Here is a 27,657-nt window from a genome sequence, read left to right on the forward strand (position 1 = left end):
TCAGCTCGTGTGTACAAACTGTTCACTTCAGTAAATGATTCCTGCTGTTTGACCATAAAATGAAGTTGCGTCGTTTCAGAATAGAACTAGTAATGAAAGTTGGATGAGTATCATCTGTTTTAGGGTTGAAAGAGATGGTTTAGTCTACTGCACAGTTGTAGCAGTCCTAAAAGAAGGATTCAGGTTGTTTACTTAAATGAAAATAGCAATATAGCAATGTGAAAGTACTCTGTTATAAGTCTTGCAATAAAAAAATAGTAAAGGTACATAAGTATTAGCAGCTGAATGTAGTTAAAGTATTAAAGTCCAGGTTTGATCCCTCAGATTAATATATTATTATATATAGCATTATTGCATTTTTATTACTGAATCATCAATATGTCAGCAGCATGTAACTGTTGTAGCTGCTGTAGGTAGAGTTAATTTGAACCACTTTATTTCCATTTTTATACAGGGGCATAATTAATGGTACAAGAAAGAAGAAAAAACACATTTCTTTTCAGTTTTTCAATCGTTTCAAATAATATTTGATTTTTGCTGAGATATTAGATCATTGGAACAAGTTTAGAAGTAAAACTCACCATTTGTCGACACCGTTAACATCTTATATCTGACGTGTGACCTGATTACACACTGCTTTTTGTAAGAAGCCACAAAGTTTGGAAACCATTTGTCATTGTGTTATTTTATCTCTTGTGTTAAATTCCCATTCTAACAAAAAGCACTAAAGCTGTCAGATAAAAGCGGTGGAGTAGAAAGTACAATGATTCCCGCTGAAATACAGTTGGCCGGGAGTATAAAGTAGCAGACGATGGAAATACTCAAGAAAGGTACATGTGAGTAAATGTACTTCTTACTATAATCCTGGTTTAACGAAAGAATTCACTGACAACACTTCAGAGGCTTTCGCACACAAAGCATCTTACTGTGGATATTTTTGGTATGAAGTCAAATGCATAACGGAAGTGCACAGACTCATGTGCCTTCTTACAAATGAAATGGCACCAGGACAGCACATCCTCAGACCGAGAGCACCTGGAGGACTTCCTCGTCTTTGAGAGACGACTGTATTTGATCTTTTTTTATTAGCTGCAAAGCCGTGGTGACTTAGGTTTTATGTTTTAATAAAGTGCCCCTGTCCTTTTTTATGCCGCTGTGGGAATCTGGCAGGAGTCCAGCAGACAGATCTGACAGGACTCCTGTGGAGAGACGTGAACCAGCTTCAACCTGAGACGAACAAATAAGCAGACAGACAGACGGACTGACAGATACCTGAGTTGTCTGACAGCCTGAATCGGCCACAGCAGAGGTACCTCCTCCACTGCTTCTGCACATTTTCTTTTAGGGCACAGTGGAAGATAAATATGAAAAGCCCTGAGGAAAGAATGAAAAACATGAGAAGATGAGTTGTTCCCAACACAACAAACCCCTAATAGAGGTCAGAATTGCAGAATTGACGCCATATAGAATGAATTAACTGACTGTCCATTTGGCCAAACTGACAAACCCATGAGCTCAAGACTATTTTCAGGATAATTTCACTACCTTTAGTTCTAAATTCTTACCTTGGCCAGTCTAAGAGTTTAAGGACAGTCTAGACTATACAGATCTTTCATATTCTGAGATGACAGTGCTTGCATGTTTTTATACTAGTCTTTCTATTAAGGGAAAAAACTATTATGAAACAGTTATGCTTTGAATCTTTGAATAATTGTCTAAGATCTAAATCAGATGGTGGGATGCTGGGGTTTTGTTGCTAAAGTGTTCCCATACAATAGCCTACTTGCAAAACTGACAAAACCAGGCAAAGTTAATTCAAGTTAAGCAATTAAATTTGACTACTTCAAGATCACAAGAGGGTATACGAACAGATTAGGTTCTTAAGGTTAAACTCCTACTTTTTAAATGCAACTTGCTCATATGACTGTTTCTCTTGACTGCACAAACTTACCAGAAGTTGCTTGTTTGAATGAATAGCACCCGTTTATCAGTAGATTCACACCTTGTACATAGCTGAGAGTCATCTGGTTGTTATCCTACCACGGACACACACACTTGGAAGATATTGTCTAGCTAATATAATGGCTGCTTGCCATGAGTGTCAGCTGCAGTGACTCACTAACTACATAACTACAGCAAACAGGTCTGTTACTCCACCTTGCAGTGAGTTGAAGATGGCAAACAGGTACATGAAAGCCAGGGTGACGGGTTCCCAAGCGAACAGAGCGAAGCCCCACGTCATTCCCAGCAGGAAGGTGAGGCTGATGACGCTCCGCAGGTTTCGTAGAACCTGGAACAAAGCAGTGGAGATTGTATATTTCAATGTTTTTTTAAGTTTCTCCTCTTTCCTTGGATGCTTCTCATGATGCTAACTCATGCTGCTTTGCGTCCTCTCTCCTCCCATGACCTGAAAATGTCTCCCCTCGACTATCATGGAGAATCTCACGGATACTTAAATGCACCTCAAATATATGAGGAGTGAAGACAGAAGATGCTTCATGTGATACAGTTGTGCATCAAGTCTCAAGTAAGCATCTTTTATGACTGATGGTGTGGAACTTGAGATTACTCATTCGGCAGCTTCAGCTCCTCTGTCTTTGTGTCACTTCCTTAAGAGCAAACATATGAGTGTGAGAAGAGAGAAAACATGCTAGCAAAATAAAAAGCACCCTTGTGTCCTTTCTTAAACTTCTTACTTCAGTGGCAAGCGCAATAAATTTCAGCTGACACCCTTCTACAGGTGTTTTATATTGTGCTATTTTGTTGGACTGTTTTCTGGAATCTTTTCTATTGTTTCATAACTTTTTGTTTCTGTTAGTGATTTTAGATTTAAAAAAGGTTGAAAACTTTTAAATTTTAAGACCATTAACAGACATATATTGTTTGGACAACATCCTAAAATAAATTAAGTAAAAATTGAGGACAATATGAAATGGCAGAGAATTACTGTCATCCATTCAAAACCAAACCGCTGAGCTCGAGTGCAGACCTCGTCCCGTAGGGTGCGGTTGCTGCGTTTGCCGTTGCGGCCGCAGATCTGCAGCATCACCACGATGAACATGGCCACGTTGAGCAGAAACACGAGGCAGAAGTAACCGACGCAGGTGATGTAGAAGACCACCATATTCTGGATCCAACAGCTGAGGAGAAAACAAACAAACAGTCTGAGCTGTGTTGGCTAATTCGCACGCTAACACGCATCTGCTTTTATAATATGAAAGGACTTCCTGTTCACTTAAATGAAACGTTGCCCTTTGTTTGCTGTTAATGTTGTTAGATGGGCTGGTGACAACAAGGTCGTGTCCTCAGTCATGCTCCTGTGAATGTGTTGGGTAGGTTTGGCTATTTCTAGAAACAATTTGTTTGTAGGTCCCTGAATCTATGAAAATGCAGGGATGCTGTATTTTTTCTACAACATCAGCCACTATATTAGTATAGAAACTATCTTTTAGCCATAATGTACAGCTGGTCATTTAAAAATAACTAAAATTAAGTTGCGAACACACCTCTCCATTCTCTTCTGCAAAGACTGTGATCCTTCTGAATCTTTATGATTCACTTTAAACTGAGCTTTTTGTTGAAAATATGTCAAGAGAGTTATTCATGTTGTTTTTACCATCTAAACCACCTCCTCCCAATGCTCCGTGGTCCTGTTCTGATGCTCCATTCTAGGTGCTTTCACCTTTTCTGGCTAACGGGTTGGTCTTCCTTGGGCAACTCTTTGGAGGTACTTCATACTGAAAACACCCCACATGACCTGCTGCTTTAGAGATCCTCTAATCCAGTCATCTCTTCACCACAATTTGGTTTGTGTCCCTCAGATCCTCATGCTGCCCATTTATTCCTGCTTCCAGTAGATCAACTTAATGAACAGACTGTTCCTTTGTTGCCTGAAATCTCCCACTCTGATAGGTATCATGATATTCGATGTTATTAACTTCACCAGTCACTGGTTTTATGTTGGAGCTGTATCGGACATAGTGATAGTGTTTATAGACAAAATCAGCAGAAACTGAATCTAAAGTTGTCTCGGTTTACTGGAAGACTGTGCATTTACCTGCACTATTAAGACCAAAAATAACAGTTTCTCATATGTTCACATGAAATTTCCTCCTATAAAAATATTGAGTGTGCACATTAAATGTTCCCGATTCAGTTTTTGGCTCCCACTAGTTCTATGGAGCTGTTTTTCAGGGGGTGGTCTTTGTGGGTCGAGTGTGCATATGTGCATACTAAAACAAGGCTCTCACATCACTCCACTGATGAAGTCACAGCAGTAACATGTCAACAATGGCAGTGATAAAGGAATCTGGTAAACATGGATGGAATTGCTGGAAGATTGATGTACAAGTAGATTTTCTGCTTTTCTTTGGTTGGTAACAGTCTAAATTGAAAATCTCTGAATTGTGGAATGTTCAACACACTGTCAAGACAAATCTACAAATCTAATACAAATATAATCCAAAGATTTTCCAATAATCATCAGATCAGCTTTACTTTGATTTGTGTATAGGAAAACTACCAGGAACCTTCAAATACAATAACAGCATCTACATTTCAAATACTGTCTGTAGTTGAGCTCAACTTATTATTGTGAATCTGTGGTTACTTACAACTCTGAGGAGTCCTCTTCTGAGTCTCCTCTGCCGTACTCTCGCAGGCCATAAGAGTTTTTATCTACTGCAACAACAATCCCCACCAGCACTGCAGGGAGACCTGGAATAAACCACACAACCCTCAGATTAAAATTAGAGCTGCCCTTTCTTATAGTCTAGGCTTTGTTGCTACAAAACTGACACTGACAGTTATCATATTATTCTGACATTATGTCAGATGCCATGAATGAAAACCTACTGTAGGCAGAAAGTTAAACGTTCATCTGTTACCAAAAATAAATCTGCTGTCTGATTTTCTTCCAGTAGTGTTCAGTTTATCAGCGTGACCCTGTTCTGACGACTGATGAAGTCCATCAATTTTACATTTTACACAGCATTTTCGGTCTGCTACCACGAGAGGGCACCACAGTAAACTGTTACACAGTGCGATCTTAAAGGTTCTCTGAGTAACATTCACAAAGACTTGACATTAATGACCCTGGTGGCTGTTAGGTGAACTGCAGTCAGAATCTGTTGCTCATGCCTTGATGTGACATACACAAGACTGAAGATGACGAACCAGCACCATGTTGACAGATGACTTAATTAAAGTTACACTGTTAATGTGGATTGTCTATGAACTATAATTGAGACCCTGCATGTTGACCCTAGGTGTACCCCAGTGTTGGTCACGTACTAGTTTGGCCAGATGGATTTCACTGGATAAAACTTTTTTGTTTTTTGTGCTTACATGGAGTTTGTGTTGGAGTCTGTGTCATGCTGGATTCTGCTTGTTTGGGAATACTATTGGACTCAATTTCTAAGCTAATGTTAGTGTTGCACACTGTAGATGCTTTAGTAAAGAAAAGGGGCATTGAGGCAAGGCACTCGGGATTGAATGTAAACTTCACATCCTTTGCATTTTTCCAGAAAGTCCATCTTAAGTCCTTTAAGTAGAAATCAGTCAGACTGGCAAAGGCAATCAAGACGGTCAGCTATGATACAATCCACTCACATGGTATTAACAAAAGACCAATTCGTATGTGTAAGTTGCTTCATTCTTACACATAGCACCTATTAAGAATTGAAAATTTACAGTTTCAGGATTTGGCATCGAAAGGCAGTGCAGTATACAACTATCCAAACCTTTAAATATAACATATTCAAATACATAAATGGTAAAATATTCTGTTAAATGCCATTTATTTGTCTGTAGTTCATGCTTCACGGATGTTATTGTGGCTGCTGTTCTTAATAAAATATTTTTTTCTGTAGTTAGTTTGGAGTTTTAAGTTTAGTTTTTTTAAATGCTGTATGTTCAGATAGTTCAGGAACAATGTGCAGTTGTATAATTTCACCATCAGGGGAACACTGGCAAGTTTATTTTTAAGGATTCAAGAATTCCATTTATCATATAACTTTTTTTTCATGTTTTACAGAACGTCAACATCGGAAATCTATGCCCGATTTTTAAATGTAATCAGTTAATCTACATGTTAATTTTGAAATTTGGACGTATACCACTGACTACAGTGTTTTAAATGGACCTTCCTACATTATCATAAGAAAAAAAAGGGAGATAAAATTAGATATTAACAGATAAATCTTGGGCATAATATCATAGCTTAAGCCAAACAGTTAACAACTCACCCCATCCGACAATGCAGAATTTGAGGATGTATCGCCTTATGTAGGTGTTGAACACTTTGACCAGAGCGATGTACATGTGGATGGACTCCAACCCCATCCAGGTGAAGGAAGTCAGCAGGAAGTAGTGCAGGAAGACGGCTACGGACAAACACAGCCATTCGGTTTCCAGACTGGCGAGCCAGCCGTCCAACAGAAACACCATGTTGAGGAACAACAAGGACGTGCTGAGGTTCATCAGGATCTTAGACGGGTAGTCACGCCGCAGTTTTCTGAAGAGGGAAAAAAAAAAGAAAGTGCTGTGTGGTTGAAATCGGATTTTATTGTTACTTTTGCTGTGGTTTGTGTATGTTTTCAGTTGTGCATATTCACAACCTCTCACCCTAACCAACGGAACAACCGACTGATCAGATTTCTTGCCTGAAGCCTCTCAGGGACCTCAGAGTTTTTCATGCTTCTCTCACTGTTACTGGTCCAGACTGTTTCTCATGATTGGAGGTTTCAGATAAATAGTGGACATGGGAGTAAAACAAAGACAACTATCAATCGAAAAATTCCATTTTTTATCATATACAGAAAATTAAAGACCAGAAACAGGTCAGAATTTAGGAATAGATCAAAACGCTTCCTCTGCCCCTTTAAGTCTGAGGCTAAGGATGGTGAACTGGCTGTTCCAAGTGAAGGAGTGTAGGTATCGCTGAGCTATCTCTTATTCGCAATGAGATGAAAATGAAGTGTGAGACTGACCACGGATATCTGGGTGTTTTATATCAGACTGCTGCAATAATGTAGAAGCTGAGTCTAAAGGTAAAACTTTGGTAGTCAATCTATACTGCCACTCTCCTCTATCATGATTAGCTTTGTGTAGTAATCCAGTAATGGTCTTCTCGATCCTTAAGGATCTCCTTGATGGAGAATGAGTGTAGGGAAAACGTCCCACAGGCAGACTCCAGAGAAACTTGAAGGACTGAAACATTGAAATGAACACCTGTGAAGCTGGATCCTTAGAAAGATTGACTTGGACCCAGTCGGTGTACAAAATCTGCTGCAAATTCAGAGAGACTCTTGCCCAGCTGTCTGAAGCCAGAAAGGCAATCCAATGACATATTTACCTGTCCCCAGTGTACGAAGAAAACCTTACCAGATAGAAACCTCCTAGTTTTCAGAGACTAACAAACACATATGAGAGATCGAAAGAATGAGTTCATCAATACAAGCGGCCCAAATAGAGCTTAACACCAGACTCACTCGAAGGCGATGTAAGTGAGCAGCGTGGCAGCAGAGAATATGGCCGAGATGCCGCAGCCGATGTAGGTGATGAAGGTCAAAATCTTGTTATTCTTTTGATCGATGCTGGGTGAAGCTCCAGATATGTCCTGGAGAGAAAGACAGAAAGATACAAGTACGGTTAGATCACGTCAATCAGCAATTTTAGCAGCAAAAAAAGTGACAACACGAACATAAGAAATCTACACGAAAAATGAAGATGCCAAATATCCAGAAACAAACCAACGTCATACACAGTGGTTGTATAAAGGACACAAATAAATGAATGATGTGTACGACACATCTCGCACCATTCAGGTGGTACTGTGATTGCAGACCAGGACTCGACGATGTGTGTGCAAAGATCCAGAAATCCTTTAATGTTTATTAAAGCATCAGAGGCTGTAATTACACAGCTGGCAGAAATACATCTGAACTTGTTTTTATTTTGCCCTTTAGAGTGTGGAAACAGACACACAACAGTCTTACCATGAGGATCCCAAAGTGTGTGAGGTGGGTACAGAGGCAGATAGTTTTGTTGCTGGTGGATTCTGGGGAAACACTGCAGCCTGCTCCGTTCCAACCTCCAGTTCCATCTAGTGGCGACAAATAGGTATTACATTACATATTACATTGACTTAAACGTATTACAAAATGGTAACTGTGTAACTGAGGAGATTGCGGAAAGAAAAAGTTGTTTGATTTTATCTTGACTTTAATAAAAACTTGTTAAAAGCATACATTGTTAGGGATGTACTTTTACTTGTCACTAACACCATCTTACTACTTTTTCTTTGACTAGCACTGCATTTATGAATTTTATGCAGCATACATATATTTCGGGTATAAGAGTCCCTGTTTGATTTCTGCGATTTTGTGGAACTTCCTGCGTAGAAACCTCTGAGGTTAGCTGCTTACATGATAGAGAAATAAAACTTTTCCACCCAATAATTGCTCCCAATATTTAGTCCACTGACAAATACCAAGTCAGTTAAAAGCACCCTCATACAAGGAGGCAATCAAAGTAAATCTGCAGCAGAATCCCAGTGGATGTGACCGAGTTGAACTTTAACAGGTGGGATGTTTTTCTCTGAACACTTGATGAAAATGTTGGTAAAAAATGACTCCCTGCAGATTTGGGGACCCTGTAGTGAACCTGAAATGTTTCAAGTGATGTAGGCGCAGACAGACTTACTGTTCATGCTGAAGTCCCAGAACATACACACTGGATTCAGGGAGGGCTGTCAGGACAGAAGAAAAATGAAATAGCAGCGAGAGTCACAAAAGCAGCTGCTCTGACCCAGTTTATGGCCCTCACAGATATCACCTCACACCTGGTTTCATTTTCTTCATTTTTAAGTCTCCTGTGCAACTGGATGTTTCCAAGTAGATTACATATTGCTGGAAGTATTTTAAAGCCAGGATTTTTCAGAATATTTAATTCCAAGCAAACCCAAACACTACGACCAAAAAGCAAAAGCAAAATGTTCTACAAATTTTACTTTTGTATTTGGAGATTTCACTTCTTTGTCAAAAAGAAATGCCAGAAATTACATTTTGTTGGCAAATGATAAATATTACAATCCCTATTAAATCAAGAAAATATAAAATGGTGCCTTTTGTTAGAGGAAAGAAAACTCTTTAAATTCAAAAACACACACACACATAAAAATTCAACAAAGCAAAAAGATCAACAAAATAACCAAAAATTACAATAATGAATATAGTCAATTAAAATTCAAATAAAAAAGACAAACAGAAACATAACAATGCAGAAAGAAAAACAAAAAAATTAGAATTAAAGAAATAGAAAAGAAATGCAAAAATTTATACAAAGAAAAATGTTTAGAAAGAATTAAAAACCCCCAATAAACGAGCACAACACTACAATGTCAACACATGACTGCTCGACCAGACATGTCTCATCGTACCTGGTCAGGAAGGTGAGCGATCTCGATCTCGACAGGCTCCATCAGGTTACTGATGGAGAAGTTCCCCACGCTGCTCGCCACCACATAGCTGTTCAAAGAGCGACCGTCCTGCTCTTTCTAAAAGCAGTGACACAGACATCAACTTCACTGTTACTGCATGCCCTGTGGCCTTATTCATCCACATTAAAGCTTCATAAAAGATGCACGTGACGTTCAGAATGCCACACTGTGATCTCAGACCTGGAAGAGGTTGTTGCTGCTGAAGAACATGAAGTTGATCCTGGACAGCGACGATCTGTCGACCTCACTCAGAGAGACGCTGGACAGCAGAGAGGGAGGGAGGGTGATCTGAGCTAAAGAATTCACCCTCTCTGAGTCAAAGTCGATCTGAAAGACGACAGGAGAGGAGAAAAAAGCAACGCTTGAGTAAAATTCAAAGTGACATGAAATATTTCCGTCAAACTGATGAGTTTTGTGTGGAAGTCCTTCAAAATCAACCTCCATGAGAAAAAGATCCTTCAGAGGAAGACTCTTTGATGCCACCGATTGTTACCTGGGGATCGGTGGTGTTCGGAGACATGAAGGCGCTGAAGGACATCCCGCTGAACACGGTGCTGTTGAGGGCTGATATCCCCACAGCCAGATGTTTGGAGGTGATGCTGATGGACTGGCCTTCGAACTCGATCTTCTGAACCAACTCATCTACAGTCTTCAGGGCTCTGATGAGGAGAGAGAGACAGAAAGATGATGTTATTTTCAAAAAGTCCTTCAAAAACAACAGTTAGGCATGAACTGAATGAGCAGACAGACATTTCCTGAGAGGAAAAATATAGTAAAATGGACTGATATACACAGGAGAAGAAAGTAAAAAATAAGGGGGGAACAAAGAATAAAAGTCAAAGTCACTAAATTCAGATACTAATAAGTACGGGCACAAGATATGAATAATATGCTGACAGAACAGTGAATGGTAATGAAATCTGTTGCAGCGTAATATAACTGAAGGGAAACACTCCTCTACTGTACATTTACTGTGTTGTTATAGGACAGTACTGCATATCACAACAATGCAATGAGTAAAGTTATGTAAAATATGGTGCGTTAGAAGGAGAACACAGCTGAACATGATAGAACAAAAACAGCACATGAGTGAACAAAGGCAGAAAACAATAGTGTTGAGTGATACAGTGTAGTACAGTGAAGACAGAACAAAGTAGGATGCAGAAAAGAGTGCGGTGGAGGCAGAGGAACGTGCTTCTCTGAGGTGGCCGACAGCGCCGTTTCCGAGCTGGTCATGACGTTGGAGATGATGGTGACGACGGTGCGGGCTAACGTGGTGTTGATCTTGGCCACGTTCACCAGCTGCTTCACAATCGTCACCACTTTAGACACCTGCCGAAGTTAAAGGAAGGACAGTTTATTCACTCTCCTCAACACAGCGTCCCTGTTCGGTCAAACACCGCAAGACTGGAGCCTCACCTCCTCGTTGGACAGCTCGTTGTTGGTGATGACTTTGAGCTGATCCGCCACCTCAGCTGCATTTTCTGCACAAACAAAACAGCACACATGCAAATTATTTCCACATAGAGGTTTCCACATATCTGTATTTTACTGCATGCTACTTCATACCAACATTTCACTACATTTGGATGATAGAAATTGCACTTTTCACACCATTTTGTGGCCAGAATTGACATTTTTTCTAATGCAGGACTACATTGTGACATTGCTGTATGTACCTAAACAACAGATCTCATTGTTTCAGACATAACTTTCCATTTTGTACTAATTCAACAGGATTACAGATGGTAATACTGTACTTTTTATAACAGCTATAATTATTTTGCTGTTTGCTGCATCTGTCCATCCATCTAAACTGTCTTTCCAGATTATATTCTACTGTACCTATGGCCTGACTTTGAGCTGCCTGACATCTGATTAGCCAGCAGCTGAGCGTACCTGCTGACACCTCAATGGTGTCGATGTCTGTGCAGTTACTGAAGTCTGCAGCCGACCAGTAGGACGTGTAGTTCTGTGGATCGATCAAACTGTGACAAAGAGAAGTACATTTTTATATTTATTAGTATTAAAAAAATACTGGTTTAAACAGGAACATTCTGCAAAACAGTATTTGAGTATGACAGCAGAGACTTGCACTGTGTAAAACGTCTGTCCCTGCGGGAGTTTTACTATAAAAAATCCTGAGGAAGTGAGATGCAGACTCATAATCCGCAGCTCTGAACGCTGAAGATCTACTGAGAGCAGCATGATCAAGTTGGACGCAGCAGACACTGACGCTAAACTTAAACAAATCTGCCTTAAATTAGCCAAACTGTCAATCCTTTATTGTTGCCAGTCAAAAATTCAAGTTCTTCATCCTTAAGAATGCAACCTATAGGAGGGTTTTCTGAATTAGCGTCTCAACTGACGGTATTTTTTGGCTCTCTTGAACTGGGATAAAATAGAGAACCATTGTCATCATGGTAACAACGCTAAACATAGTCAAATATATAGAATGGTCGTGGTTTAATTTGACTTTAACTTTCTGATTAAAACAAGAAACCAATACATGTCGACCCGTCCATCAACCCCAACCTCCTGCCAATGCCACAAAGATTCATTTGGCACTGTGGCAGCTAGAGAGCACTGAGACATTAAGACGTAACTATAAGTCGTAAAAAGCTGGTTGCACAAATGATCTGTAGGGTCATTTTTAATGGAAGGACAGCTCCAAAAAACTTTAACAGTGAAATTTTGTATAATAAAGTATGTAAAATCCGACATAGGATTTGAATCCGCTGCTGTTTTCAGTCCAAATCAGAGCAAATAGAGTTCAGCTTCATTCACAGCAGCTTATCAATGATTGAAAGAGGAAAATGAATTGTAAGTTGAAAACTACGTAGACAAGAAAATGTAATTTCTGCAGAATGAGTCTGACATGACTGTGGCTGTTTTAAGAGAATAAATGCTGCACATTAGGACAAATTTATGAGTACATCAGGTTAACAGAGTTTGCACCAAGAGTCAATGAAAACGGAAGCAAAAAATGAGACAGATAGGCTCGTCTCTAATTTAATCTGGAACCTGTCCACAGCTGAGAAAAAAAAAACAATTTATGCTGAGACATTACAGGCTCAATGGATCAGCAGACATCTTTCCACTGCATTAATTACTTTAGATCACTATCACTTGCACAATATCACTTAAGTGAGTTAAGAAAAGAAGCACAAAAGATGAATTAGGTCAACTGATCGACAGCAAGCTTGGGCCTTTTTAATTTGCATTCAGAGTATCTTTGCTGTATAATCCTCTGTATGGTGTTTATTTTCTGTGTGCTTTTCCCTCATAAGAGATATTGCCCATCTGTTAGCATTAGGTGAGAGCAAAGAGCTATTGTTTGACTATCGGTGATTAATGCAGCAGCTCCTGGAAGCTCCCAGGGAGAACTCAGAAAATGAGGTTTCCAGTGTGTCCCGTCCTGAAGAGACCACAGATCCTGATTAAGCTGCTCTTATCTACAAAATCTAGTGAAAATCACATAAGAGAAGGCTTTGCATTTCTGACAATATTACTGTTGAGGCTATTCAAATAAATGTTCACGGTGATGCTTTGGAAGATTTCATGCATTCTTGATTAATTGCTAAGGGACACAAACACTCGACAAAAAACACACAACATGGAAGTAAAACAAAGAACAGAGAGCCAGCGTAACTGATTCATATTATATTCAGGTGGAAAGAAGAGCAAAGCGACACAAGCAGCACACTGAAGGTATTTCTACATCCAAACATATGACAAATCACACTGAAGTGATAATTGAATCTGTATGTTTCTCTCACTCTTTCTGAGTTGTATTGCTTGTCCCAAAGTTTTTTTTTGCCTTTTTTTAATTCCACATATGTGAAATGCAACTTCTTACCTCACTATTTCAGTGTAAAAAATTGAAACATCTTCAAATGCAAATATAGAATATGTTCAATAAAATTTATTCAGAAACAGAATCTTGAGTTTTTTATTGTTTGACGAAATAAACGCCTCCAAATTCATTCAGCAAAAGCTCCACAGCTATGATGCCAAACCAGACCACCTTGACTCTAAGAATCTGAGACATTTGGGAGACTTTAGAAATACAATAAGAACTGTTTGTCCACCGGCGGGTCAGAGTGAAAGCTGAAATATACTGCAAAGGTGGACTTTTTTTTTTTTTTTAAACTTACACTATGTCAAAATTATAAGTTGGAGCGTGCATAACAGTCTAATGAAAACAAATTCATGGCACTGCAAAAAAAAAAAGTTTTTAATAGAGTTTTAAGAACAGTTTACTGTTATTTTGTAATTTTCCCCTGTTTTGTTAAGTTACAGATTAAAATCACATAAAAATGATTAATTTACATGTTGACTGTAAAAAAAAAACCAGGGCCATAATGTTCACATCAAAAATACGTATTTTTACAAATAGTGAATAAAAATATGTGACTGTAAATGAAGTTATTTTTTACTTTATTTAAATCAGAAAAAACACTGAATTTTACAGATACTTGCTGTTACTGAAAATGTTTATATATAGATAGATATAAAAGATAAAAAAAATCCATATTTTCTCTGTTTTGTTAAATTGCAGATAATGTCCAGTAAAATCACAGAAAACAGCATTCATTTACAAAAAAAAAAAAAAGGCTATAAGTGTACATAATGTCCACATCCAAAGTCTGGTATATTTTGCATATATTTGTCAATATTTTCACAGTTATTAAGGCTTTCAAATGTACTTTTTCTGGTACCCTTGCTGTCAGATTTTCATTGGGGCTTTGTTGCAGTTCAGCTGCAGCTCTCTCAGGTCTCATGCAACAGCAAAGAACCTCATCAATGCTGCAATTGAATTACATCAGTACTAGGAGCACTAGGAGGCCACTTCACTGTGTGTCCCATGCTTGGCAACATTTGAAACATGGAACCAGGTCACATTTTAATAACAGACATAGCCTGGTCCAGGGACTTGAAGAGTGGAAAGTGTTTAGTTTAGGGTCATCATGCAGTAAAAGGACAAAAACTTGCAAAATATCTGACCGGTCCCATTAAAATATTTTTGGCTTCTGCCGCAAATCAAGAACCCAAATTACTGCTGAACCAAATCCACACAACTGCTTTCAGGTCAGAATGGTTTGTATTATGTTTGTGTATTGGTACTACTCATGTGGTGGGACATGAACGTGTTCACACAGTCCTTTTGGTGAGCATGAAACAGCTTAAAGCCTGAAATCCTAGAAGCTCTAGCTATGGTTAGTTTAAGTGTTCAGGAAATGAATACCAGTCAATGTAAAGTCCTCTGAGTTGTGTGAGGGTGTATGTGTGTGTGTGTGTGGTACCAGGTCCTGGAGGTGCTCTGGTCCTTGTTGGGGAAGCAGGGCAGGTACTGAGTGACATTGGGTCTGGTCTCAGGCCAGCGGTAGTGAAGAGGATTCTCCTGCGGACAGTTCTCTATTGAAAGGAACAACAGGAGCCAAATTCACTGTTTTGGCTGCACGTCTAAATGATAAATAATTAAAAAGATGAATGCAATAAAGACTGGACAAAACAGCCACATAAATCTGATAATAATATACCAGCACGGTCACAAGAGAGAACAAAAGAAGAAGAAGAGGAAGACAAATAGCGAGAGATTGGGGAACAGAAATCTACAGAAAGCAAAACTCTCAAGAGAAGAAACAGGACAAAAAAAATCAACAAAACCCATGAATAACAAATGGGGGGAATAAATCAAATAAGAAAAGTTCTGGGACTAAGATGCAGACAAAGATTTTGTATTCAACAGTTACGAATTATTCATTTTAAACAGTTTCTGTCTGTGTTTTGTCAATGTACCCTGTTGCAGAACAAAAAAGAGCTAAGCTGAGTTGATTAATTAAACACGGTTTCATTTCTCACCAATGAGTTGGACATCAATGGAGGTGGGCTGAATCTGCAGGTCAGCACCCACGAGTCCCCGTCTGCTGGACAGCTGGGTCGACACGGCGGCTTCACCCAGACTCTCATTGGTGATGTAGTAGTGAACCAGCAGGGCCTGGCAGGTGTAACTGGAGACGGGAGCAGAGATGAAATAAGCTGCTGAAAGTGCCGATTTAAAAGGAAAATCACCGGCAGTTATCTGAGCTGTGATCCTGAACAGATGCCACATGTTAGGTGGTTATTTCTATGAGCTGATGAGCGCCAAACAACATAAACCCAGAGCGAAATAAAGGCCTTTACCTGGTCGGTTTACCTCCAGTCTGTGAATCTGGCTGAACGCTGGAGAGAGAAAAAGTCAAAGAAGTGAAATGAATCCTTTTAAATAACAGAATAAAGTTTGACTCTGTGTCAGAGTATTTGAATATCTGACAAAACTGAGATGAATCATCTGCAAACAGTGCTACTGGATCCTGGTTCGATACGGATACACTATAAAGAAAAGCTCCTCTGTACACTTTCTGTGTGACAAATATTTGCACTGTTACCTGATATTATCTATGTAGACAGTGTGGGTCCAGTTCTGAAATGTTTGATTCAGCTGCAAGAAGAAAACAAACCCAATTAATCATTCATCCAATGAAATTATTATTACTTTTCTGGTATATTTGTCTCCATACAGAAGAATTGTGCACATTCCCGACTCCATTTGAAGGTTTCGTTCTGTTACTGGAGACGTATTGGATGGAAAAAGGACAGCAGCAGTAAAATGATATAATTCTCTGGGTCTGTTATGAAACTGTATCTTTCATTTTTAATATGACGTGTAAAATACTGTCTTTGTAGTTAGAGCCCAAAGAGAAATATATATTACAAAAACTGCAATCTGCAGCATGGGCTCCTCATAAATAACCATTCTAGGTCATTTGGCCGCAGAATAGTAAATGTTAATCTTCAAAACAATTTTGAAAGCAAGAAAGACATTGTTGAACAGTGTAAAAAATGCTTCAGAATCATTTTCAGAGCTTAAAATCCTAAATTCACTGCACTATTTAGTATTTGCTGAGCTCATAAAATTAAGCTATTCGGAGAAATTGTGAGCACATCCCGACCAGCCACAACTTTAAACATTCCCTGATCATACTGTAATCTTTAGACAAGATATTCCTTCCTGCCACAATGCAGACATTGTTCAGGAATGGTTTTATGAAGATGACAGAGAGTTCAAAGTGTTGATTTGGCCTCCAAATTCTCCAGATCTCATTCTGATCAAGCAGCTCTGTGAATTAACAAATCAGATCCCTTGAGGACTCATTTTGAAACTTCTAGGACTTTGAGGATAGAATCTGCTGCTGCTGATGATTTGGTGTCTGATACCTCAGGACACCTTTAGAGGTTTGAAGTGTTCAGGCCTTGACAGGTCAAATCTGTTTCGGCTGCACAATATTAGGTAGATGCTTTTAATGATGTGTTTGCATGTACTTCCCAGCATGCATTGCATTAAGGTCAAAACTTTCTCATATGGAACAAAAACACTGTGTCTCCTTAAGCATGTGTTTCAGAGGCATCAGATTCTTTATGATCAGAATCAAACCAGTGCAAACACTGATGAGGAGATACAGTTAGGTCCATAAATATTTGGACACTGACACAATTTTCTGCATTACGGCTCTGTACAATGGATTTGAAGTGAAACAATCAGGATGTGCTTTAAGTGCAGACTTTCAGCTTTAATCCAAGGGTATTTACATCCAGATCAGGTGAACAGTGTAGGAATTACAACATGTTTTATATGTGTTCTCCAGCTTTTTAAAGGACTAACTAACATAATCATAAATCAAATGGTCACTGCTAGTATTTGGTTGCAAATCCTTTGCAGGCAATGACAGCCTGAAGTCTTGAACCCATAGACACCAGACGCTTGGTTTGGTCCCTGGTGATGCTCTGCCAGGCCTCTACTGCTGCTGGCAATTAAAGTTGAAATTTCCGCACTTAAAGCACATCTTAACTGTTTCATTTCAAATCTACTGTGGTGGTGTATGGAGTCGAAATGCTGGAAAGTGTGTCAATGTCCAAATGTTCATGGACCTGACTTTAGTTCACACTGAGCAATGATGTTAAAAAAAGCAGTAACAGCTGGCAAATTTAACACAAAAAAAAAAACATTCAAAAGTGCATATGAACATAATCTAATTTTTAAAAAGGAATTGCAACTTGATATCATATAAAACAACATGTTACTCTAACTTTGTAATAAGCTGACAGAAGAAAACTTTGAAGCTGAGTAAACTCAAAGTCGGTCCCTTTGATATATAATGTTTTGTGTGGTGTGCCATTTCAGTGAGTGCAAAGTTAACATGACCCATAGAGACACAATAGACACATTAATGAAAAGCACACCTGGCAAAAAAAGTTGTCATTCCATCCACCAGAGCACCCGAGTACCTTTCCAGCATTTAATAAAGCTGTACCTCTCAGATATCCGAGTGAATTTGGAGCTTTAGGATCACCTTTTCTGTGTGCAGGAAGCTTTTCAGGGAATGCAATTATATAAAAAAGAAGTTTCGCCACCTTCAGTAACTTCATATTGTATAAAAGTACTGAAGTATGCCACACTGGGGTTTGAACTTACATCAATTACGAGAGAAAAACTACAATAGAGTGCGGGACCAGCTGAATAAAGCTGGACTCGTCTTACCCAGAGAGCCACTGCTAGCTCGACATCATCCCGGGTCAGCATCGAGTCCTCGTCCTCCACCACAAATGAAATCCGGTAGTACAACCCCTCTGCAAGAGAAAGAGAAAATAACACTTCAGTCTCCATTCGGCACAAACTATTTCACACACAGAATGGAATTTTTTTTCGCGCCTGTGCCACATAGCAGGAGACGAATAGAGCAGGACGGATGGAGCTAATCGAGTTATGTAAAAATCCAATTTTACAGAGTAAAATGATGAGGAGGAATGTGCTGCATGGCAGATAACAACAGCAGAGAGGACGGGAGAGCAGTCATTATGGTTTCTTTTCTCGGAGAATGGGATCATTTGGGATGTGTCAGGAATCAGAAAAAAGCTGCTGGACGGCATGTTTCTGCCGCCTGCAGCAGTTTATCAACCCTGTCATTAACCTTTTCAGTCTCTGTGAGGATTTAACACTTTAACACATTCTTTAGGGGTGTTTAAATAAATAGAAAACTGCAACAGACGACTAATATTATGTTTATGCGTCTTTAACAAAGTATATATATTCTTTTGGAAATACTTAACCTCATATATGTAAGTCAAGCTTGCCTATAGAGAGAGCTCTACTTTGTTGGTCAATGAATTGCTCAATGATCTGTATTAGATGCATATATGATGGTATGTGATTTCAATAAATTGAAAACTAACCAGATGGACATGTGTGATTAAAGCTTTACGAATGCTGCGTTTCTGTTCCAGGTTTTAAAAAAAAAAGTTGTTTTTTGGGCTACCACAACCCTTTCCATATTTGCACACATTTGTTGGTTCATTTAAAAGAAAATTTTTAAATTAGAATAAATACTGACACTGGCACAAAAAAGTACATGATAACACTAGACATGCTCTTTTCATATTCAAACAATGTTTTCAAACTCAGTTTTTAAGCGATACTTTCATGAATGACAGTGACCCAATTTAATTTTCTATTTTTTTTTTTTTATTGAGCTTTTGTGCCAAACCTTTGTTTGATTGCAGCTGCTCAAATGTGAGAATGTGTTGTTTTTACTTCACTACTTTCTGGTATTTCTTAACATAAATGGCAAAACAGTTATCAAACTAAATTAGTGATGAAAACATACAGTAGCTGCAGCCAAAATAAATCTTTCACAAATAATGTTTTTGAACTAAAGAACAGAATTGTTGGAGGTTAGCACAAAGCCCAAGTCCTAATGTTAGAATTTTCATCCTTCAAACTTTTAAACTCTTCAAATACTACAGCTTTTCTTGTGTCTTCAATTTCCTTTCTTATTTCTCAACAATGTATGCATACTGTTTTATTGATCTGATGTCTCTTAGAATAATTCTTCTGAAAGCAGACGCAGTGTATAAGGAACAATTGTTTCTCATTTTAATTTGGCTCTCCTGCTATGCTTCACATTGGCCACTAGGTGCCTCTCTAGTATCAACAATTGTTAGTAGATGCTACTGGACGGACTGAAGGCTTCTACTCCACCAGTTCTGGTGGGAGACCCTGCAAGCTGCAGATCCTTGGTTACAGTTTTTTTTGTTTGTTTCCTGAGGTTTACGAAGCAGCTGGTCGTTGCAAAAGTTTCGACTGGATTTCACCGCAGTCTGTGAAATGCAGATGAGGAGTCTATTATTTACTGTCTGAGAGTAGAAGCAGCAGAGCAGGATGTCTCGACCAGGAAGCTCAATGGATCGAAAGCCTCAGAAAAGTGTTAAAAAGGGGGTGACAGTTTAGAAGATGAAAGAAATGAGAAGAGATATCCAAAGTCTTAGAAGTGGATATTGTACAGGTAAAAGAGAAAGGTAAAAGACAGACAGTGAGGCGAAACACAACACTGTCTTTGTTTGAACTACGAGTACCACACTAAATACTACAATTTGATTAGACAACTACACTCCATGTTAATGTCCTAAAATTGACTCAGAATCATGACAAACCCATCACCAGCCTTCACTTCCGTTGGCATCCCACTTATTCACATGATTGACAGGGATTTCCTTGCAAACAGAACTACTGAACCTACGTATTCCCGAAAACTAATACTCAGCTACCACACTGCAAAACCCAACCACCTTAAAGACTACTTCAATTATGTATTGAGTCTTAAAATCATGTTTGTTTTATGTACAGTAGAATTAATGGCCAAATGGACTGCTAATATTAGAACTTTGTTTCGAAGCCATGAAGTGTCTATTATCGCTCAGTTATTTTCTTGCAAAACACTTCAATTATACAGACTTTAAAACTCAATGCAAAAATACTGTAATGATTATTTTTTTAAGAGTGCATACTAATATAATTATGGATTTCTTTTTCTACATCTACAGTTTTTTGTTACTGCATGACATACTGTTCCCCGATGACAGTCCACACAGACATGTAAAATGAAAGCGTTGTTTACATTGGCATGGCTTGGCAGCTACAGTTGGGGATCCGGGAGTAGGGTACGCCGTGGCCTTTTTAAGGCCGCTGCTGTTGCCATTGTTCACTGACCCACTGACTGCTTTGAATGGAGCCGTTGGAGAGGAGTTCTTTGTGGTTAGAAAATGGTGAACATCGACAACTACAGGTGGCACAGGGGAAAAGTTGATATTTTCGTCTTTGACATTGTTGCCACTGTGGTCCTGGGCCCCATTTACAAAACCTCCCGAGCTCTGATCCCCGCTGTGATTCGACATGCTTGGGTTTGAGTTCAAACTCAGCTTTGAAACGGTTAGATTTGACTTTGCCGATGTGCCTGCATTCTCACTGGGATCTGGGATCAGTTTGTTGCCTGTCACATTCCCCTGAGATGCTTCTAGATTTGCATTATCTATGAAGGTCGTAGCGTTCGTAGTCTTTGTGTTGGTTTTCATTTCAACTGCCCCTGAAGGAGAGTCTTTGAGTGGGATAATAGTGGTTGCATTTGACGTGGAGATGTATTTCAAGCCCGCAGTGTGATTGTCATTCGCAGGAAGTGGGAGCAATTCAGGCCCAGAAAGGAAGTCGTGATTTGGGGCATCGATAGAGAAACCAGTGGGAGATCTGGAGGCTTGAGTGGAAGAGGGGATATTAAGGCCAGAAGAGTGCAGGGGGTTTGGAATAACCGAAGCACCAGTTGGCTGTTGTGATATTGCAGAGCTAGGCTGATAACTGGGTTCAGAAGTGGGGCAGGGAGAGGTAGTTTGTACCTCAGCAGGAAATGATTCAGTGTTCAGACCTTCATTAGGCTGATGGCTTGTTACACCTTTTAACATCACATCCAGAGTTACATTGTCATCGTTGCTCACAGCTGAAGAAGCCAGTTCTACAGCAGAGACTTCTTCGGCTGCAATATGTATCTTTGGAACAACGTCTGCAGGATCAAACACAGCAGAGAGATGTGACGATTTCCCAGCAGCACTGCGGTTACTTGCGGCCTCGGGTGACAAAACTGAACCACTATCAAAACCGGAAGCTTCGACTGTCTGTGAATTGTCAGCAGACTGTGGCAAAACACCATCCTTGTCATCCACTTCAGGGGAAGCAGGAGTTTGTGAGTGGCTGGATTTCAGTTTGTCATCAGGGAGTGTAGAAGCTGGGCTGTCTGGGATGAACTGCTCTACTGACTCTGTTGACTGACTAATGGGGTATGTGGTGGGTCTTTGTGAGAACTGTAAATATTTGTCCAGGGGGGATTGGGTTGTTGTGGGCTGGTTGACTCCAGCAGTCGGCCAAGTGGGCGACAAAAAGCCAATTTCTGCGTCTGTCAGGCTGGCAGATACTGCTGGCAACACCGGCCGGCTGGGGAGGAGTGAAGGGAGAGAAGGAGTGGAGAAAGATGAGAGGGGAAATGAGGACATGGTTACAGGGGTAGAGATTGCAGGATTGATGTGAGAAAGGTAAATAGAGGAAACAGGAGAAAGAGAAGGCAAAATGGAGGGTGAAAGGAGAGGGGAGGCTGGTGCAAAGGAAAGAAAGTGGGATGATTGCTGCTGCAGCCCCTTGACATTAACATGCGCCTCTGCAAATCTCTGACTCGTGTCCTCGAAGTGTGTGTGCGCTGAAGTGTGTGCGTGGATCGCACTGCTGGGGTGTTCACTGTAAGCTTGTGTCAAGCCCGAGTGCTGTGTAAAATCCGGCCCTGAAGCATGCTGGGGGGCTGCACCGCCAAGCTGTGCACTCAGGCCGCTGTGGAGTGACGGCGTCTGGGCTGGCACTGTGACAGATGGATCCAACAAAGGGGAAGTGGGGTGATTAACTGTGCTGTCATAGTCAACAAGTGCCTGCAAGCCTCTGGAGTTACTTTGAGCACCCAGGGCTGCATTTGTGCTCCTCTGGATGTGCAAATGAGAGATTGTATGCTGCAGGCTCAATGGATCTCTATTAAAGGTCAGACTGGAAGTATATCTGTCTTGCGACCCAGATGAAGATGTCTGAGCCAAGAGAAGAGGGTTGTCAGCGACAGGATGAGGAGGGGGTGAGGAGGAAGGCAGTGCAGTTTCCTCACCTATCATCCTCTCTGTCACCCTGGTTGTAAAAAGAGTTTCTGCAGACACAGTGAGTGATGGGTTGTCACGGCGAAGGATGGCCTGAGTTGAAAAAACGATATGCGAAGATGATGAAGAAGTGGCTGACAAAGAAGCAGAGCGTAAATCTTGCTTTCTATCAATATTTGCTTGCAGCAGAGCCAGGGTGTGTTCGGAGGCCCAGATGCCAGCTGTTGGCAGTGAGGTAAAGCTAGCATCAGAGTGATGAGCTGGACGTGACCCGTTCACATCTCTCTGACCAGAATGAGCTGAGAGCTGACTGACTGACAGACCAACTGCATCTGAGGAAGGCCTCAAAACTGCAGATGAATTCAACTCTGGCAACACCAAATGGGCTGCCAGAGCTGGTAAATCTGATAAGATGTTGCTGGAAACAGATGCCAAATTATCTACAGATGATCCAGAGGGGCTAATCTGACTTGATTGAGCATCAAGGGATTGACTTTTGAAAGGTTCAGATATATTGTTGGAAGACTTTTCTGCATGGAGCACTGCACCATCAACCTCTGCCATCTGAGACTCAGTCAAGGCTTCATAAAAGGGAGGAAGTGACAACAAAGATGCTGTGTCAGCCACTGTGGCCTCAAAGTCTCTTTGAAGGTTCGAGGATGGAGACGGAAATGACAACACAGAGGGCTGAGAGTTCTCGCTAGCACTGTCTGACTGTGGAACATGAGCGGATTCAACAACACCGTCTGTTTCTGGGTTTCTTCGCTCTGCCTGCGGGGAAGAGGAAGGTCTAAAGAGGGAGGGCTGCTGAGGAGCAGCAGAGGGTGGAAGAGGAACAGCAGTGACCCAGAAGGGAGGTGAGGTTGAGAGAGGAGTGAGGGTATTTGAGTACAGGGGAGAAACGCCAGTGGGGGAGACGGGTGATGAAGGAGACAGATTGATAGCATGAGAGGAGGTGAAGGGAGCTGACAGGGAGGGAAGAGAGGGGAGAATAAGATGAAGGATGGAGTGGTGAGAGATGCCAAAAGAAGAAGTTTTGGGAAAAGCAGGAGAAAGTCTATGGGGGGAAAAGTCTGTAGACGAATGTATCTGTGGAAATAAGTTAGTACTTGGATATAAATTGTTTATCTGCCAATTTTTGGCTGCTGGAAGTCCAACATCTCTTCCAGTAATGTCGACCTCGTACACACTGCCCATTGGGTTTAACGGGAGTGAAGAAATGGATATCTGGGCCTTGTGTTCCATCTGTGGCACTGAAGAAGGAAAGATCTGCTTTGTGAAAACCTCCTCTGCAAGGAGAGCAGAGGGGCTCAGTGGTATCATGGGCGAAGGGGGAGTTGGCTGTATGAAGAACAAGGATGAAAGGGAGGGAATAAGGAGAGATGGCTGAAAAGTCAGTTGTTCTGTGGCAGCTTGTGTGTAGGAACTTTCCTTCAGCTTCTGTCCACTTGAACTAGTGTTGTTTGGAAACGCGTAGTAGGTTGGAGAAAGAGTGCGGAGGGATGTAACTGTTTCTGGCATCAATCTACCCTGTGAGTGCTCTAGAAAAAGCTTGCTCTCTGCTGCGGAGTCACTCGACAGACTTTCTGAGTCATCGTGGAAATGTGCTTGGGTGAGAGAATATTCCCTTCCTCCCTCAGAAGCAGTTAAAGGGTGTGTGACAGGAACGGAAGCACCGTGAGGATCTGATTCGTTGAATGACTGTTCGTTTTTGCCATCAGGACTAGTGGTGGGTTCTTCCAGAGAGTAGGCAGCATCAAATTCGTACAAGCTGAAAGCACTGCCCTCTTCCACAAGCTCAGTCAGATCATACACAAACATCTCAGAACCTGAAGAATACTCATTGCCCAGTGGCTCCAGAGGATCTGTCCAGCTTCCCATAGCAGTCGTTTGGTTTTCCCCACTGCTCATGCTCAGTAGCGACCACTGTGACGCCACAGGCTTGTTCATTCTGTTGCTAAGCACTGATGCCGATGACAACAGCGAGGATGAAGATGATGCCAGGGGTGCTGCCCCGACAGCTGGAGAGAACTCCTTTGTGTCTAATGCCTCACCTTTATGTCGCCATGGAGATGACCCCTGTGACGAGGCTGAAACCCCAGTTTGTCGAAGGGGTTTTGAGTCTTCAGTGGTTGAGGCGGTCTCCTTCATGGCAGTCGGTGGTGATGTAGGATTTAGGCGACCAGTTGGATGAGCTGCGAATCCCAACATACGCATTGTGGTTTTCAGTCCAGCTGTGTATTTAAATCCACTTGTCTGTGTGTATGTGGGCCTGGCAGTGGATATGGGTTCGGTTGTTGGGACTGCAGGTTTTGTGATGTGAACCTCCACCCTGGGTGGTACTCTGGTGGCAACTGGACGTCTTCTTCCATTTGGCCTTTTCCTCAAAGGGGTTGAGATAAACCCCAGAGAGGTCTTGGAACTGCGATGACCTGAAGCCCTGTGGAAGGAGGCTGGAGGTCGAGGGTGACTAGGTTCAGGTGGAGGTACGTGTCTGGGTTGATGTGCTGCATGTGGGGGGTCAGTGGCTTGAGCTGGAGGTTTCAACTGACTGGATGCAAGGGGCCTATGAAGAGAGGCTCCTCCAGGAGGGCTGGAAATTACAGCAGACCTGGTGCGTCTCTTTAAAGGAACTGGGGGAGGTGGAGGTCTAGGAGCTTGAGAAACAGAAGCTCTTGCAGCAGTTAATCCAAAAATCCATTGTCTTTGGTGATCAGCAGGCCCAGCAGCCAGAGGCTTGGACTGTGAGGACACGGCTGCAGCAGCAGCAACAGCAGAAGCTTGGGTTGGAGATTTCACTGTGGTCTCCTCCGCTGTTGCCAGGACACGGCACATCAAAGCAGAAGCCATTATAGTGAAAAAGCAGGTTACAGATAATAAATAAAGGTAACAAAATGCATTTCCAAGCACTACTACAGCACATGACACCTTTACATAAGATGAGCCATCCCATGTCTAGTTAGAGTAAGAACACTGTACGTTGATCATAATTTCTGTAGCATGAATGATAGAAAACAAGCGAAAATAATTAAGAATTATGCAAATGTGTGTAGCATGTGAGAGGAAACCAAACACGGAGAAAATCTCTACGACTTGGTTAGAATGATTATACGGTTAGTAGCCCAACAGCAGCTATTCCAGGCAGCTCTAATCATTACGAAACCAAGAACCTGAGCACAATTTCACCAAAAGCAACATATCAAGATGAGATAAAACTAAACTATGACACATTTAATAAAATTCATATCTGTTGATCTGATCATTATGTAGTTCAAACAACAGCAGGGAAACTCTAAGTTGAGAAATGTTTTAATATGGTTTACATCAAAGCTCAAAAGACATTTTTCTAATGGGAAAATGTGGGAATAATGAAGACGTACATAGAGACCTTGCATAATGAATGACACATGCAAGTGTGTATCTTACCCCAAGAGGAAGCAGTAGCAACAGCTATGTTAGTCTCTGGTTGGTTAGTAATTACAAACAGCACCAGAGGAGACGCTCCTTGAACTGTTTGCAGAGAAGAAACTACAGGAGAGACTAGGAGAAGGGAGGAGGTTGAAAAACAGGATAAAACAATGGGCATTCTTGCACTATTGTGCGTTTTCATGGTATAATATGTAACACTCAGTATCTACGTTCACACAAATTGAATACACTCGATTTTCCGACTGTCTCACAAAAGCTAAATAATGTTATCTACAGATAGACAGGAATAAATCAGAGAAAACACATTCTTTATTTAACTATGTTAACGATGTCTCACGCAGCGAAAAGAAACGATCATCTAGTAGTCATAAGTTGTAGTTAACAGTTGTATAAAGCACTGCTTTTGACAACTCTGTTGAGCCACTAGGCACCTCTTAAAATTAGCTGATTATTTCAAAAAGGTGTTACCCAGAAACAAAATCTTTGATAAAGTAAAATGCCAAACATCCACATTTTGTATTAGTCCCAATTTCAACCTTTTGTTAACACACTCTTAGCCCCATATCAAGCTGAGTACAGCACATGCTGTAACAGAGGTACTGACAAAACAAGGAGTCAATCAGCTACATTTATCAAGCAGAAAAGTTTCTTCAGACATGACTAATTGCCTTCATCATCTTAGAGAAAGTTCTGTAGCTATTGTTAAGTGCTTTAAATGTCTGACATTACGATTGATATTTAATACTTTCACCAACAAACTGCAGCCATAATCACTTCACCAGGCTGGGAAATAAAGTGAATTTAATTTAATTTCCCTCAGTTCTAAATGACTCCACTTTTACGACTCACAGTTACAGCTGTGTAGCTTTGTGAGGACTGAGGCTGTGGCACCACTGCAGGATTTAATCCCCTGAAAGTTTCTGTTTCTGCCAGCACTAACACATCCAGATTAAAACTGTAAGCAGTCAGAGCAGCGTTAAGTCTTCTGTTGCTTTAGCAGTGCCAGTATTGTTGCTCTTACCATGCGTTGTAGGGTTAGTAGCTGGATGGTTAGTGGTAGCAGATGAAGCAGTTGTTGTGCTGCTGGTTGTCTGTTGGGCTACAGGGGAAGCAAGCAACCACAGATGATCAGTTAGCTTACTGGACACATGCTGTAGGTACAATATGTAACGACACGCGGCCATTTTTCTTTGTTTAGAACCACAATTTGTAGAACCTGTTATCTTACTGGTGTTCACTGTGTTATAATGACAGCAAGTGAAAACAAGGCAAGAACCTATGAACATCTGCAGTACATTGCGCTGACAACACTTCACCACTTCTTCTACCCTGTTATAGCTATCAGATCCTTTTATTGTGACCGACCCTGGAATGGATGCTGCTGTTGAACATACAGTAACACTGCAGAGAGTGAAGCCATAAGATAATATGAACCTGTAATGGTGTCACTGATGACAGAATCATTATCCAGGGAAAACCTGACACATGCATACAGATCTACACTTACTATATGACACAATAATACATGATTATTTTAATAAAGATAGAACAACCAAAATGTTCAATAAAGCTGCATTTACATCACATGGGATTGGAGGTATTGTGGGAAAACTCAGCATGTTAAATGTTATGTGAGGATTAAAGATATTGTGCATTGACCATATAACCACATAATCATG

At 40.7% G+C, this 27,657-nt stretch overlaps 1 protein-coding gene across 3 annotated transcripts in view; it reads right to left on the reverse strand.

The window, feature by feature from the left end:
• The window catches only part of adgrg6 (adhesion G protein-coupled receptor G6), a 128,271-nt gene that overhangs the window by 18,832 nt on the left and 81,782 nt on the right, over positions 1 to 27,657 (reverse strand). For 2 of the 3 annotated variants that reach the window (XM_051936624.1, XM_051936625.1), the window contains 19 exons: positions 18,081 to 18,169; positions 15,931 to 15,983; positions 15,686 to 15,724; positions 15,365 to 15,513; positions 14,806 to 14,917; positions 11,399 to 11,487; positions 10,919 to 10,983; positions 10,695 to 10,831; positions 9,993 to 10,158; positions 9,680 to 9,826; positions 9,440 to 9,556; positions 8,704 to 8,749; positions 7,998 to 8,104; positions 7,491 to 7,618; positions 6,246 to 6,514; positions 4,614 to 4,716; positions 2,990 to 3,140; positions 2,158 to 2,290; positions 1,273 to 1,374 (listed from right to left, as the gene is read on the reverse strand). In XM_051936624.1, coding sequence (XP_051792584.1) covers positions 1,273 to 1,374; positions 2,158 to 2,290; positions 2,990 to 3,140; positions 4,614 to 4,716; positions 6,246 to 6,514; positions 7,491 to 7,618; positions 7,998 to 8,104; positions 8,704 to 8,749; positions 9,440 to 9,556; positions 9,680 to 9,826; positions 9,993 to 10,158; positions 10,695 to 10,831; positions 10,919 to 10,983; positions 11,399 to 11,487; positions 14,806 to 14,917; positions 15,365 to 15,513; positions 15,686 to 15,724; positions 15,931 to 15,983; positions 18,081 to 18,169 — 2,202 coding nt within the window. Of the gene's footprint in view, positions 1 to 1,272; positions 1,375 to 2,157; positions 2,291 to 2,989; positions 3,141 to 4,613; positions 4,717 to 6,245; positions 6,515 to 7,490; positions 7,619 to 7,997; positions 8,105 to 8,703; positions 8,750 to 9,439; positions 9,557 to 9,679; positions 9,827 to 9,992; positions 10,159 to 10,694; positions 10,832 to 10,918; positions 10,984 to 11,398; positions 11,488 to 14,805; positions 14,918 to 15,364; positions 15,514 to 15,685; positions 15,725 to 15,930; positions 15,984 to 18,080; positions 25,955 to 27,657 lie in introns of those variants that run through there. The other variant, XR_007936732.1, reaches the window with a different exon arrangement.

The sequence above is a fragment of the Acanthochromis polyacanthus genome, chromosome 16 (assembly GCF_021347895.1).
Source record: "Acanthochromis polyacanthus isolate Apoly-LR-REF ecotype Palm Island chromosome 16, KAUST_Apoly_ChrSc, whole genome shotgun sequence".
Taxonomy (NCBI): Eukaryota; Metazoa; Chordata; class Actinopteri; family Pomacentridae; genus Acanthochromis; species Acanthochromis polyacanthus.